The 16,702-nt window shown below is 38.0% G+C and overlaps 1 protein-coding gene across 2 annotated transcripts in view; it reads right to left on the bottom strand.

Annotated features, from left to right (window-relative positions):
- LOC122812764 (zinc finger protein 501-like) overlaps positions 1-16,702 on the bottom strand; it is a 114,819-nt gene that overhangs the window by 47,510 nt on the left and 50,607 nt on the right. The window contains exon 3 of one of the 2 annotated variants that reach the window (XM_044084840.1): positions 6,074-6,200. In XM_044084840.1, coding sequence (XP_043940775.1) covers positions 6,074-6,200 — 127 coding nt within the window. The remainder of the gene's footprint in view (positions 1-6,073; positions 6,201-16,702) is intronic. The other variant, XM_044084841.1, reaches the window with a different exon arrangement.

Below are 16,702 nucleotides of genomic sequence, written 5' to 3'. Positions count from 1 at the left end.
GGAGGATCAAACAGAAGTTGTGGAGGGAATCCTATAATGACTTTTTAGGTGATTACTCTAAAAATGAAGGGGAGCCTGGACAAGACTGGATCCTATGGAAGTGGTGGGGTACAGATCTTTGGGGACCTTGATTTTTGAGTCATTGGATCCGAACATGACGGATCTGACTTTTTTGACTCTTGGCAGAGGGCTCTGATGAGGGAGCCAAAGCGGAAGTCAAGGAATGAGCTGGAGACCTTTTCTGGAACTTCTTGTCCTTAGTTTGACTGTCAACTTTTGATTTGTCTGACTTTTTTGAAGGGGTTTGAGCCCCAGCCACCGAAGAAGAAGTACAGGGAAAGAGACCATGCAGATTTAATTTATTCTTTCGCTTAATCGAACATTAAAACCTGAGCAAGTGTCACAGTTAACATCAAGGTGTGCCAGACCCCAAACAATACACAAATTACCTGTGGGCATCAGAATTTGGAATGTTATGCCCACAGGAAACACACTTTTTAAAACCAGAGGGTTTTTCTGATATCTTTAGACTGCTACACACCACATGTAGCCAAACATACAAAGAACTAAGGTGTTAGCCAAAAAGTTGAGAAGCGATACTATTAGGCTACAAGGAAATAACCTAAGCTATACAAAGAGACAACATTTTTATAAGGGAAATAAGATAAAAGAAAAGAAAAGGAGGAATTACATTTTTGATTTATTTTTTATTTATTTATTTATCCTTTTATTAAAAAGGTTAGTCCCATGAGGCTAGTATCATCTTTTTAGGGGAGACCCGAGGTGGTGTATGTATATATATATATAAGGAAAATCTGGCCAGGGCATTGGGAAACTTCTACTATCTCTTTTGGATTAGTGTTGTGGAATCTTTTACATCAACTTGAGATACAGCGAACTCAAGTAGATGGAGCCGTGGCTGACCTGTGGTGTTTACACATGTATTTTTACACTTAAGGTCTATGGGAATAACATTTCTGATGACTGGTAAAGCCTTCCTGACCAAACCCACTCCATGCATGAGTAAATCTCAGCATAGCTGTCACCTAACCATATCATGCTTCTCTGTTCACTGTGGGTAAGAGAGGTGTAATAATTTTAACTATTTTACATATAAATCTTTTTAAGCATCTTCCAGCTACTAAAAGACAGTAAGTATTCAGGATAAATGTTTCATACATGATAAAATGTACAAGCTTTCACGTTAAAAATACAGAACTCCAGGAATACATTCTCAGTTAAAGCTGAAGATATGTTACTTGCACACACACACCTGTTATTTGTAATTTGCCCTAATCATAAATAGGCACAAATTTCTGACATTCTTTAGAAAGTCATTGTTATATTTGTTTTTTAGCATTGAAATGCAAGAAATAAATATGGGATGCATACCTCATCATTACTTAACAAATTTTCTTTTTACCACTGCTCTTTCAGACTAGACGTTTTAGCAGTTATCTCATAATGTGGCTTTAACATACACTCTCCTGGATTCCAAAAGGAACTACATCAGGGCTAAGATGCTCTGCTGGTATCACCTGATTTCTTAAAATGGGACATGCTCTGTGCCCCGAGTATAAATCATTTTGGAATGTGAGGGTTTTTTTTAAGGAAATTTCCATACATCCTAAAGATGCTACAAATTGGCATAGAGTATGGTTGTATGGTTAATTTATGTAGCTCCCTTTTTAGAGCTTCTTATACTTTGATTAAAAGTTATTAGGACAATATAAAAGGTTAAAAAAAACTTTCCATATTCCTGGATTATATATATCCACTTTTCTCACATACTTCGTAGCATGTAATTACTGTCCCATATAGTTCCAATATGTAACAGATACTTAACCATTTCAGCTTGTTTGAATTTTTTTACAAAAAATAAACTAGATACAAGCCTTACATTTTAAAGGACAGCAGCAGAGACTGCAACATCACAGTATGCTCATTATGGGGTTGCTATCCATCAACCGTGTATTGTTAGAGCACTCTTATTTTACTCAGGATGTTTGTAAAATAAGCTTGTACAAAGCAGACTGTTTAAAACAATGTTTACCATTCTGATCCCTCTACTGATAATATATTTCAGATATTGCCTTTTCTCAATACTTAAGAATTACACTTTTGATTTATTTTTATTTACTTATCCTTTTGTTGGCTGGGTTAGTCCCACAAGGCTAGAAGCCTCTTTTCAAGGGAGACCTGAGGTAGTGCATCCCATACTTCTTGTTCTTGCATTTTCATACTTTTACCGCAGTTACTCCTCCATCAGGTTTCACATTCTCCTTCTGTCCTTAGACTAAAGAATTTATTCCCAGTGCTGAGGTATGATTGCACCTAATATTTTTTAGCTCCACCTCTTATTTTTATAGCTCCACCTCCTAACTTTATAGCACCACTTTCTATTTTTACAGTTCCAACTCCTATTTTTATTTGTGTCTGTAAATGTGTATCCACTGCATTGCGAATGCTACCAATGTTTGTACCATTTAATAAGAAATCAACAATACAAAGCAGTATTCACACATAAAGGTACAGCAATGTATTTATGTAAGCAGTACAGACTCCTATACATTTTATATAACCCCTCCTTATTATAACCAGTAAAGAGGCTGCTGTATCTTGAGTGAAATTAGATTTTCCCCTTTTTCCTCAAGGGAGTGACCACTTCAGGGTTCCAACATTTGTACTTCCAATCCTTCTGTACTAAAGTCGTGACACCTACTGAAAGACTGCCCCCCACTTCACTTACCCAGCCCTCATTGATGGCCACACTTTTCCAGGGCACTGACTACAACCTACAGAGCCCTTAGCAGAATGCATTGTTTAATTTTATTTTTATTATAATTATGAGGGCTATTTGGGGTATTTTTATCATGTACAGCTATCTATGGAAGCCTAAAAGTTATGCTATGAGCTTATCTTTACTTAAACCAGCACAGCAGGTAGTGTGCTGTACATTTTATTCAGCTGTGAATTAACTTTTTTTTTCCAAAATATCACAGTTCAAAACATAAATAACTGCTGAATAATTTGATCTCCAGTCATTTATATTGAGACTGCACAGGTAGTCACAATTTATCTGGCAAAAGCTGTTTTTCAGGTTGAAAAAGCTCAAATCTCACTTTAATTATCAAGTTCAAAATACAATACTGAGCATACAGCAATGCCCCTTTTTACAGCATGGTGTGCTCACTATAATGTCAATGACTAGGGCCATGTTTATGTCTAGGATTTATCTGGTCCAAGAAAAACCCAGTGTCCATCTTAATGTGAGGATGTGGCATTACACTTTTCACATTTCAATCTTGTCAGGAAATTAGTGTACTACATTTAATATTAACAGGACTTACTAGTGAAGTTATCCAATTTGACTTAAACTCTACTCATGCAGAAGTTCACCATTTCCTTCCATTCAAGCTTTCTTATTAATTATTTGTACTACCTTTGTGGATTCTAAGATTTGTTAGTCAATTTATGGAGTTTATACTTAAAAAATATATATTTTTTAAGGTGAATATTTTCACCTAGGTAGCAATGGAAGCCACATCAGCCTTGATACTTGCCAAGATGGTCCACTGGTTTTGGGAAAGGGAGGCAGCTTGGAAATGCAGTTTCTTTCTATGTCAAGTTTTTTAAATATTTGTATTTTTGGAAAGGTATATTACAAGAACTGGAGGATTATTTGAAGATTTAGAAAAATCATTTTATAAAGTTTCCTTATAATATATAGACAGTACTAATTATTTGGTTATTAAATTATTAAAGGAGTATGAGGAGAAGAAGAAAAATATATTTTAATCCACACTACATAGAAAACAAATCTACTCTAATATTTATTTACACCTTACAAGTCACCATCTATTGTGGCAGAAGGTGGATTATTTAAGGGCCACTTGGCTAGTGCTGCTAAATTAGTTTCACAGGATGTCAATTTTATCAAAGAATTGGATGTTCTGATATAGAAGTTTGCTGAGTGAGTCTATCCACAAGGGCTGATTAATGAGATAGCTAAAAAACTAAGTTCTAGAAAAACGATAGCCTCATGCCCAGTTTTGAAAAGGAACAAGAATACCTGGTCGTATCTAGCTATTAAAAAAAATGAAGTTTGTTTTTATTTTTTGAACACTGTGGTTATCCCCATTTGTAACTGAAGTTTGTTTTGATTTTTTTTTTGAATACTGTGGTTATCCCCATTTGTAATAAGGTTTGAGATATTAGAAAATTAATACAAACCGGGAAGCTACCATAAGGGATGTCACTTGGAAGGAAATATTAGGGGAAGGTCCACATTTCATTTACAAAAGGGGTAATAATTTGAAAAGTTACTTAGAAAGTGAGTTTAGAAAGCATAATATTGGTTTGTTGGGTAGAATGTCTAAATGTGGAGCCTGTGCCTAAATTTAGGTTTATTAATGAAGTCAGTTCTATTACAGTCTTAGATTATCCCAGGTCATTGGTCTGTAAGGGAAGATTCAAGTGCAACACTAGGAGATGGTGTATATTGCCATTTACCTATCTTGTGAATCATTCTACATTAGAAAAACAGAACAGGCACTTAGAAGTAGAACATATGGACATAATTATAGTATTAAAAAGATACTAATAACACCCTTATCAGACATGCACTCTTATGTAATAATTATAATAGATTTATTTATTTTTTTTTTCATTTTGAAAAAGTACCTTATTGAGCTACAGTAACTGGGAATTAAGGACTGAATATAGGAAGCTGTATTTGTTAGATGCTACAAGTAAATCAGGATTAAACTACATTATCTGCGGTGGTGCAGCGGTAGCATTGTTGCCTCACAGCAAGAGGTTCTCCCATTCGATTCTCGGCTGGAGCACGGGGAGTGCCTTCTGTGTGGAGTCTGCATGTCCTCCCCATGGTTGGGTGGGCGTTCGAAAGACATGCGTAAATGGGTGTACCTTCATTGAAGGTTGAATGTCGAGCTGGCACCTCGGCATTCATCAAAATCTACTGCCAATCATTAGTGGACCGGAGTTCCACTGTGGCAACCCCTAACCAGGAAAAGCCGAAAGACAACAACAACATCTCCATACAAAGTGTTTTACAACTGAAGGCTGCAATATTATGAATGCATTTCTGTTTGGGTTTTTAAGGTTCTTTTATTACTGTATTTACTATAATATCTTTCTGGAAGTTATTTTAATTTAATTATATTTTTAAGTTTAAAGTAGTATTGTGCAATGTGATTATGTCATGTGACTTCTAGTAATGTGGTAAGTATTCAATGACAGTTTTTGGAAGGACATAGTCCTAATAAAGTCTAGTTACTAAAAGACTAAAGTGCTTAATTATTCTATTATTTTAATAAAGTTCGGTGGTCAATAGTAGCAAGTATTTGTTTTTCATTTGTTACCTGTGAAAGGGGGCAAACTTGTCTAACAGGTCTTATACTGCACATAAACAGTATTTTATCAAGACACAGATAAACAAATAAACCCATAAATAAATAAATAAATGAAGGGGTATCACCCCATGAAGACAAATGGATGGACCTTAACATGGTACAAAAGGAGGAGGAGGAAAGAAGACATCTGGTGATGCTGAAACCAACAGGAAGTTTAAAGCATGTGAGGAATGCTCAAACAGGAAGAAGGAAGATCACTTGTGACAATACATGTCTAGTAGGGAAAGATACTGTTTATATCAGGACTATCTGAAAATGAGACAGGAGCTGAGATTTTTTTTTTGTAAGTACAATGTGCATGCTGTGAATAATGTGTCTGCTTTCAACCTCATGGGCTCCGTCCTGACCTCTAGTTACAATTGGTGTGGAGTCAGCATGTTTCTCATATGTCCCTGCGGATATTTGACAGATACTTGTTTTCTTCCACTTCTCATAAACCCGCTGTTTGAACTGGATTCTAGAGACTGATCATTTGTATTCAAACACTTTTGTCCTTTGTGACCCTTGCCGTGGCTAAAGCAGACCAACAGACTGGTTTAGCTATCTGACTAACAAACAAATAGATAAGACATCCTGGCATATTGCACTCATAGTTCTCAGAAACAAGAACTTCATTCTTAAGATGGAATTGCACTTACCTATGGAAACCAGGGTTTCATAGTTCTGCACCATCACTTCCCTGTAAAGCTCCTTGTCTTGTTTTCTTAACATCTTCCACTCTTCATCTGAAAAAGTGACAGCAACATCTTGAAAGGTTACTGGAGCCTGTAAAAGACATACAGTAAAATTCATTCGTTTTTTCACTCCAGCAACATAAAATTTGACATTCTTGAAATATTGGCATTGTTAGTAGAAGTGTAGTTATTATGACAAAACAGTAGCACTGACTACACATTAGCTAAGACTGAGTGAGTGCCTGCCATCACTCTCAGTAAATGGTCCATACACCATTTCAGCAGATCTGAAGGTTAATGCTAGCAGACACAAGAAAATCTTTTGAGACCTTGTAATACAAATGCAAACGGAAAAAGTAGCCTGGAATAATTTAGGAGTCCAACAGTAATGGTTATACTGTTCACGGAAAGTTGGCGCCAAAAGTAGTATTTAAGGAATTAAATTAGTTATATTGTTGTTCTGATGAAGTCCAGTGTTATATGGATGAAAGCGCTTAACCAGAGGTGTTTTACTGCTTAGTTTGCACCAAATAAACTTTTTACACGAACGACTCCTGATGACTCTGTACCTTGTGGTATTGTTGCTGTGTTACACTGCTTGGACTGTTTATATATTTATATATATATATATATATATATATATATATATATATATATATATATATATAAAATACACATACATTTACAACTATTATATATATATGTATTACATACACATACACATACATATATATAAATGTAGACACACACACACACACACACACACACACACACACACACATGCATTTTTTTTTTGGCCCAGTCCCTCTGCTGACTATTTTGTCCTCCCCTACAATCTACTCATGACCCACTTCTTCCTCGGGGTGAGTTCTTAACGGCCCAGTCACTCTGTGCGAGTAACATCTGAGCATTCTGGGAGGAGTAGCTGTCAACTGCATGGTAGGGGACAGAATGTTTTGTTGTAAGTCCCTACTACCCCTTGTATTTGTCTGCAGCATCCAAACTGTTGGCATACACTACTGGACATTGCAGCTGTTGTCCATGCCTTATGGCCTATCATCTTGTAGACAACATCTTCATATAATCCCTGGTCCCCACCAACAATTCTACCATAGAAGGTGTTCCCAAGCAGTGTAATTCCTAGTCTATCTATTGACAGCTCCAACAGGTGCCGGAGCTGCTCATCAAACTGGGGTCACCTAGGTCATACCTGGAGCTATATCTCTCTACACCAATGGCAATGGTTTATGTTTAACAACCTCGTTGAACAAGGCAGTTTCTGTCCTTTCACATAGTAGTTTGCAAAGGTACTTGGAAGAAAATAGGGATCAAACAGGAAGGTGGATACTTGGAAAAATACATTCACAAGAAGTAAACAACACTGAAAACCCACAGATCTTTAATAAAACGATCAGCATGATCCACCAACTCAAGAAGTGGTTTGATAATGGTACCCAAGTTTTGATAGCAGGTGTCTTCGATATGTTTCTAGACCCATTTGTGAATTGGCTCCCATCCAGGAAATTTATACAGCCATCTACTTCTGCTGCAGTTAAGAAAGATGTGGCTGAATTGGAAATAACTCTGACAACTCTCCTGAAGAGCTCCTAAAGATCCATAGCCATATAATTATCCACCTTAATCATCTCTTATATCCAGATGACAGCTGGAAACAGACCCTGGAAGTACCCCAACATAAAGACAGCACCACAGTAACTTCTAACCTTCTGCACTCTGCCACTTCTTAAAATAGTGGAAAAATGTGATCTTCACCATCTTGTTAGATCTGACACTATGTGTCATACCAGTCTCTTTAGAGTCCTTTTTTCACATAGATAGACCTTCTGTGCCATTAAATATTGCAGCAGCTGTCCTAGTAGGTACACCAGAAATTCCAGTGCCACAGAAATAACTTTAAACCAGTTGACTGTATGTCGGGGGGGGGGGGGGCAAAACAGTTTGACCCCAGTGGGCTTCCATAGTGTAAACATTCACAGATATATCACTTTCATGCATAAATATCCAAATATCTAATCACAGGATAATAGATCAATCCCCAAAATGAGAAAAAGTATAAATTACCTACATATAAAATATTATTCACAACATGGAGATTCAGAACTGGATCTACGGTGAGGCTGGTCACAAGCTATACAACTTGTACAACTTGCAATGCAGAAATGAAAGTACCAGCATTGTCAATTACTGGTGCTATTCAGTAATGTACTACCAGAGGAAGCATTTTTTTATTCTCAATCTCGGTCTCGGGGGGATCTTTTACTTCTCAGTCTTGTCTTGGAGAGGAGCACTTTTTTTTTTGCTCCAAAAGTTTGGTCTGAGGGTGTGAAAAGTGCTGGGAGCTTCCCACAGTGAAAATCTCCATTGTTACTGCCCTGTGGTAATTCACAATACTGGCAGTGAGAAGCTTGACTGCCATATTCTCATTTTGGTATTTTTTACTCCTCATATATGTAATAGATTGTTTTGAAGAAATCCTTGGGATTAAGGAAGGAAAAATAACTTTCTTTTGTATGTGGAACACAAAAACAGAACACAGTTGAATTTGACTGGAAAGGATAAATGTATAAACAGGCTAGGGAAATGTTGAGTATTTTAAATGAATACTTCTCATCTCTGTTCAAATGTCGTAGGAATGAATAAATTATGTCAAAGTAGTTGAAGTGCAGAAGACATTATCAGCACTAAAGAAGGAAAAATGCAGGGACATGATCGCATTCTGTCCAGGATACTCACGAAGCCTGCCAGAGCACTAGACTAAAGTCTAATGAAATGTAAGGGTTCTCTAAAGGTGGCAGGTGGCACCGCAAAAACCAGACGCAAACAACAGTGATACCCACCTATGAATGCACAGCAGGGAGCAGCCCAGGGTATACAAGTCAGTAAATCTAAATTTAGTAACAAGCAAAATGATGATGAAGATAAACAAACTGTAAAATAAAATAAAAATAAAGGTCCTGACATTAAGGCAAAACTAGCTGATTAAAGAACTTCAGCAAGGATTCACAGTACGAAGATCTTGTCAGGCAAACCTGCTCTTGTTCTATAACTGGTTGATCAGCAAGGTGAACAGAGGCATCCCTGCGGACATGTTCTGGACTTCGGCAAAGCCTTTGACTTGGACCTACACCACAGGCTTCCTGTAAAAATGAGGGATTAGAAGGAGGTAATAAACTGTGCAGCTGGGTCACAAGTAAAGACAATTGGAGTGAAGGTGGAACTCTTAGCAAAAAAGGGTAAGAAGTGGCATCTCACAGGATTAGTTGTAGGTTCAGCCAATTTACGGGGTTTATCTCTAACATTATATTATCCATAGGATACTGGATCAATCTCTTTGCAGGTGGCACCGAGTTTGGGGGTTAGAACTTGATACTGACCCAAAGCTGTAGGGCTAAAGAGGCTGGAGGCACAGTCAAAGTGGTGGAAGCTTAAATTTTTCCAAGTTCATGCAGTTGTAACATAAATAGGGTTGCTCAGCCTCAAAAAGCTATAGGAGCCGAAGGATTTTGGAATTATTACAACGGAATGCATAAACTAATAAAATCAGAGTAACAGGACAGCAGGAAGGGAAAACTGAATGTGTAGTACCATGGACAGGAAGGAGATAAGTTACCTTTTATCTGGCAGCTGTAGGGAGAAAGAGGTTACACTACTGAAAAGGGTATGGAGAAAAATAATCAAAATGGTGAGGAGACATAACATGACCTGACATGAAGGTGTATGGAGCCTCACCTCTATTTACATTATTATATAAACATACATATATACATGTATATTTTATATACACACACACACACACACACACACACACACAATCACACACACACACGTATGCACACACAAACACACACACTCACACACACACATACACGCACACACACACATACACACACACACACACACATGCACACACACACACGCATGCGTGCACACACAAGCATGCATGCACACACAAATGCACGCACACACACAAGCACGCATGCATGCGCACACACACACACACACACACACACATATGCACACACAAACACACACACTCACACACACACATACACGCACACTCACACATACACACACACACATGCACACACACACACACGCATGCGTGCACACACAAGCATGCATGCACACACAAATGCGCGCACACACACACACACGCAAGCACGCATGCATGCATGCACACACACACACACACACACACACACACACACACACACACACACACACACACACACACACAAGCACACACACATATATATGGGTCTACTTCTTCTTACAGATTGTACACTTCCCCAAATCATAAATTGATGACACAACTTCACAGAAATGCCATTAATCTGAAACCACAGATTACCGGATTTCTTTACCTGTTCCTGTTGCACGTGTAACACTTTTTTTACTTTAAATTTCATACTCTTTAATCCTTTGGTATTTTATTTTGTTCAGTATCAGTTCATATGCCACGTATAATACTGTTTTTAATTAACTTTCCTGCTTGCTAACCTTATGCAAACATTAATGCTGGCGGAATTTTCTGACACTGTCCTTATGCGGCTCAAGGCCATGGTAGCACCAGATCTGTCCAATCTGACAAAGTCCTTTCAAATCAATTTTAGAATCAGAAAGCAAGCAAAACATGCTATACACACCTGTATTGGAGAGTGTTTTATTCCTTTTTATGATATGCAGGTAATATGGCATGCACTGAATAGTGTCAGATATACAAAGAAACTCAGACCAAAGATTAGCACTCACTGAGGTGTCAGGCATTGTACAGCCTGTTTTTTTAATGCTGCAGTCTGGTTTTTGTTTTGTATGTCACTACTACTGAAAGAAAGTGAAGAAATAATGACATAAGTTAATGTTTTTTTTTTTGCTGGAACATAGACTTAGTACTGTAAGTAGGTGATCTTGTTTTTCACAGGTCTCTCCTTGTATATTATTAATTCCCTGTTTTGTGTCACTGAGTGAACAATCAGCATTTAGCTTTTGACCTCAATTTCTAAAACTTAGTAGACATGGTCTACATATAATTCTAAGAGCTTCAAAATCAGTCTTTGTTGATCTACTCTTTCAAATGCCCTAATAATACCCACATTGCCATACATGAATATATTTGTAACACCAGTTCTGCCAGTCGTACCTCTATCATGCATACCCGTCCTTTGATAAGCTGTCTTCTGGCATCTGAGCTACAGACATCAGCAACAGCTGTGCTAACAGTTGCTGGACTTATCTAGTGGTTATTATTAATCAGAGTGGTGACATTATATACTAGCTCATGTGATGATGAAGAATGTACAGTTATATAAGTAAGCTTACTGTAAAAGTAGATATTTGAATGATCACTGTTGCAGTAGCCTTAACTACATGGGTTATATAGTTATATCCTGCATATGATATAGCAACCAGCCAGCTTCCAAAGCTTCAGGGCACCTTCCACACACCCCCAAACCATTACTCAGTTTGAGCTTAGCTGACTAAAAGACAGGTTTGGGTGCCACGCCCATCAGAGCTTTCATGCCAACAAGACTGAAGCCTGAAAGGACAATGCTAGGAACAACAAAAAATACGTGTTCACAGAAGCCTGAAAGGCCAATGCTAGGAACAACAAAAAATACGTGTTCACACCCTGACATAAACAACACACCCAAAACCAGGAGGAATGGAGGGAGGGAGCAGCTACTGCAGCAGTGATCATTCGCTCAACTGTTACGGTACATTTACATACACATCAGTACTATGTTCTTCGTATTGATCACTGCTGAAGTAGCCTTAGCTACATGGGTAGACTGGCCTAGCCTAGCCTAGTACATTTGGCAGGTGGAAGGGTCCACGAGTCTCTGGAGAATGGTCCTAGTTAAGCCTGATTTAGACCTAGAGAAGGAATCAAGCCTATAATACCCTGTAAATGTATGGCTAGAGGAACAAGTTTCTGCTTATAGAATACTTGTAGAATCCAACCATTTCCAAAAAGCCATAGATGAAGCCATGGCCCTGGTACAGGGGGCCTTGTTCTGTCCAAAATAGTTTTGCTGTGACGTGAATAACAAAAGGTAATAGCCTGAGACATCCATTTGGAAATAGTTTCGACACTGGCTGTCCCATCTTCTTACCTTTAGAAGAAATGAACAGCTGATCCAAAGATCTGAAACATTTGGTTCGGTCAAGATAGCACCTGAGCTGTCTGTGCACATCCCAGGTATGGAGTGTCCTTTATCCCTCAATTTTAGGTTCAGGAAAGAAAATGGGAAGATGGATAGTTTGGCTTAAAGTAAACTCGGATATCACTTTAGGCATAAAAAAGGATTAGTTCTCAAAGAAACACTGCCTCTCTGGAAAATGAGATATGGTTGACTCATCTTAAGAGACTGCAACTCAGATACTCTCCTTTCAGAGGTCAGAGAAATCAGTAAAACTGTTTTCTGTGTTATGAACCTCAAGTTAGCTTGACTCCCTGGTTCAGATGGAGCAAATGTTAGTTTCTCTGACAAAAAAAAAATAAGATTGCGAGGAGGATCCACACGTTTTCTTGAAGGTCTCTTATGCAAAACACCTTTCAAAGCATTTTACATATGGATGCATTGAAAGAGGGGTGCCATGGGAAGACATGTTGAAATGATAAACGGATCAATCTTAATAGATGAACAAGAAAGGCCATATGATAGCAACTCACACAAATATTGTAAAACCAGAGAAACGATAACCCTGAATGGGTTCTGGTTAAGTTGCACCTCCTAGAAAACCCTTTCCATTTGCTAATATATGAGGTTCTAGTAGCAGGCGTTCTTGCCTCTATTAGTATCTGTTGCACATCCTCAGTAAGCAGGTGTCTAAAGGGAATAAAGACCCTATTAACCAGACAGTTAGTTGAAGATGACAGGGGTCAGGGTGCATCAAACACTGCTGATCTTGTGTGACTAGATCCACTCTGTGAGGTAAGCTTGTGGCAGTTTCCCATGTCCATTTTCAATACAAGGGAGAACCATTGTTGCTTGGGCCAGAAGGGAGTCCCCATAATGATATTGGGGAATTCCTTCTGAATCTTCAGAAGTACCTTGGATGTCAGTGGAAGTGATGGAAAAGCATACAGGAACATTCCTGTCCAATGAAAGGAAAAGGCATCTGCCTTCCATAACTTACTGTATGGAGTTCTGGAGCAGAATCTTGCCAGCTGATTGTTCAGAGAGAAGGAGGCAAATAGGTCTTCTTGAGGAACTCTCCACAGATGGAACAAGGTCTCTTTAACTATTCATTCTGACTTGCTGGACCGTCCTTAGTTTTGGGGGATACTGAATTCTTTTTGAAATTCCTCTGATTCTTCTGCTTAAACATCTGTTTACCTGCATTTTGTTGAGACTATTTATTCTGTTTTTTTTTTTCCCCAACACTGGATGAGGGGGTTAAAGAATCCTTAGAAAAAAAATTGGAAAAAGAGACTGAAATATTTTAGAGATTCACTATATCAAAATCAAAGTTGCAGAAGTATACACTTTTCCCATACTTATCAATAATCTTCCCATCCTTGACAGAAAGAGCAGGATAGGAATTAAACATTTAGCAGCAGTAAGATTAATTAAAGTCACAGCTGCTAAGTCAGGTTTGAGAAGAATGTATAAAAATGTAAAAGACTGAGGAACTTTACACAGCCTATTTGCCTTTTTAGAGGCAGCAAGCACACTTTCATGAACATTACAGGCAGTGACGCACACATCCTCCGAAGATGACTGAACTGGAGGAATGGGTAAAGGTTCTGGAAATTCCATCTGTAACAGCTCATACTAATTACTGAGGTACTGAGAAATCTTAGTTTTTTTCAAACCAAAAACACTGGCTCATTCTGAAAACAGTCTCAGAGAAAGAAAAACCTCACAGGGAGAATCAGAAACTTACCACTCTTCTGAGTCTGAATCAGAAAACTGAGGAAGAAACCAAGTATCTGTCTCTTCATCTTCCTGTCCAAATTCAGAATCTCTTCACAGAAATAGGTATCCCTATTTCTTTTACCAGAAATCACATTATAAGAAGGATCAATAGCCTGAATTACACCCAGACAGACTCAGTAAACTACTCTTGTCTAAGGAAATTTGAGGAGAAGCAGATACACGTTTAGTTTTCTGTTTCTTTTTGACAGGAAAACATGGAATCAGCAAGGTTATTAATAGCAGCAGCAGCTTCCCCAGGGATGGAGACCACATTCTGACTTACCAGGAAAGTCTTCCCTGTTCCCTCTTCCAGGGCCAACACGAGTGCTCTTGCCCACTGAGGGACCCCAACAGTCACATAGGACATAGCTAATCTACTGTCCATAGTGTCTGTAGGTGTCACACTACAGGGATCTGGGGTAAAAGATAAGTGGTCTGGAGAACCATCTATGGCCACAGCTGAATCTGAGACAAATTGCTAGCCTGCAGTGGTGGCAAAGGCAGTTTGCTTAACATTTTCTTTTTGTGGCTGGAAGGACAAACTATGGGACCAGTAGTGTGTTCCATGGTTAAGCTGAAAAATTATTCTTTCCTGCAGAAAAACAAACAGCAAAAGCCAGTAAAATGTAAAGTCTTTAAAAGTCACTTTTTCACACCAGAACACAGTAAAAAGCACTTTAGAACACTTTGCTATCTACAGGAAGTAAAAAAAAACAAAAGAATTTATCCACAAGAAAAATGCTTTTCAATTACTTTACACAACACTTTTAAAACTGAGAGGAAAAAAGTGCAGTCCCATGTAAAAGTATAGTGTCTCATGACAGTTCATTAAAACACAACTCCTAGCTTAAAAACAACATTCCAAAACAGGAAAATATGATAAAATATTTTTAACAGACATTTTTTCCCCAAAGGGAACGTATCTGCCCAGCTAAGGAACAGCACAAACCGACCACCGATCTTCAAAAGCCAGCACAGTAGGCCCCTCTTCAATGGCAGGAAAGCTCTGAAGGGTTTGGCATCCAAACCTGTCTTTTCAGTCAGCTAAGCTTGAGCTGCCTGATAGTTTGGGTGTATGGAAGGTGGCCTGAAACTATGGAAGCTGGCCGGCTGTTATATCTTTGGGAGGACATAAGCCGTATAGCCAAGACTACTGCAGCAGTGATCAATATGATGAATGTAGTTTTACCTGTCACTAAAACTTGAACCCTGAAGACTTGCTAAAATGCATTTGTATGACAATTTGATGCCATCTCTTCCTGTATTATGTATGTAAAGCACTTTCCAGTAGGCCTAACTACTAAGAAAACGTCAGATGTCCTCCTTTCTTTTATTTACAGTACTACACCTCAGCACATTCCAATCACTGGCTGCATCACACAGGCTGAGGGTAAGAATAAATATGGTTGTCAATATATTTAGTGGTGAGTCTTCCAGATGAATCTCTATTGGTGACACTCTCTATGCATGGATGTTTTGTCTTTTATTTGATTTGGCAATTTGACTTCTGTCTTGTTTTAAATAATAATGCTGGCAAAATGCTGATGCTTGCATTATAGTGAGAGCTGTGTGGTAAATTCCAATAAATGTCTGTATAAAAATGAATGAAGGGAATGGCTCTTCCAGCTTCTTTTCTTTTCTTTATACAAACACCATTCTTTTCAGTTTTGTCTTTAACTGATCGTTTTCGGTTAGCCTGTCAGAACTGAAAATGTTTTATTCTCATTGCCTTTGTCTTTGGCCGACACTCACTTCTTCCAAGTCCTTTTTCTCGAAGCGTTTTTTTAATTATTCTTTCTTTTATTTGTTTTCAGCCTGTTAGTGCTGTCTCCGCTGACTTCTTAGATTCTGTTTTAGGTGTGTTTTGTTTGTTTGCTTATAAAAACGAATGTGTTACATTCCTAAAACTACTGAAACACAGGGCGCACTTACATAAAATAGTGATACGCACTGTGGTCTATACAGAATCGAATCATTGACATTTATTCGTAAAGTTGAACCACACAGGAAAGTAGCCACACAAAACAGCTATAATATCTACAGACAACTCTACCATCACTTCATATGCATGTAATGTTGGAAAAGCTGAATGATCACAGGCAGCCTTGCCATCACTTCATATGCATGTATTGTTGGAAGAGCTGAATGATCACAGGCAGCCTTGCCATCACTTCATATGCATGTATTGTTGGAAGAGCTGAATGATCATAGGCAGCCTTGCCATCACTTCATATGCATGTATTGTTGGAAGAGCTGAATGATCATAGGCAGCCTTACCATCACTTCATATGCATGTAATGTTGGAAGAGCTGAATGATCACAGGCAGCCTTGCCATCACTTCATATGCATGTATTGTTGGAAGAGCTGAATGATCACAGGCAGCCTTGCCATCACTTCATATGCATGTATTGTTGGAAAGTGAACCAGTGCCAATAAATAAATGAATGAACACTACATAAATTTCATCACTTAAACTCACCCCTACAAAAACACTGTGCCAATATATTTATATCTATATATATATATATATATATATATATATATATATATATATATATATATATATATACAATGTTATCATATAAATATTACTTAAATTTTATATAAAAATAAATAAATCAATTCAAATGACTACATGTTCTGCTTAAA

This window comes from Protopterus annectens, chromosome 10.part0 (assembly GCF_019279795.1).
Source record: "Protopterus annectens isolate FY-2018-M chromosome 10.part0, PAN1.0, whole genome shotgun sequence".
In the NCBI taxonomy this organism is placed as follows: Eukaryota; Metazoa; Chordata; order Ceratodontiformes; family Protopteridae; genus Protopterus; species Protopterus annectens.
The sequence above is the reverse complement of the archived record's forward strand: the minus strand, read 5'-3'. Positions and strand labels throughout refer to the sequence as shown.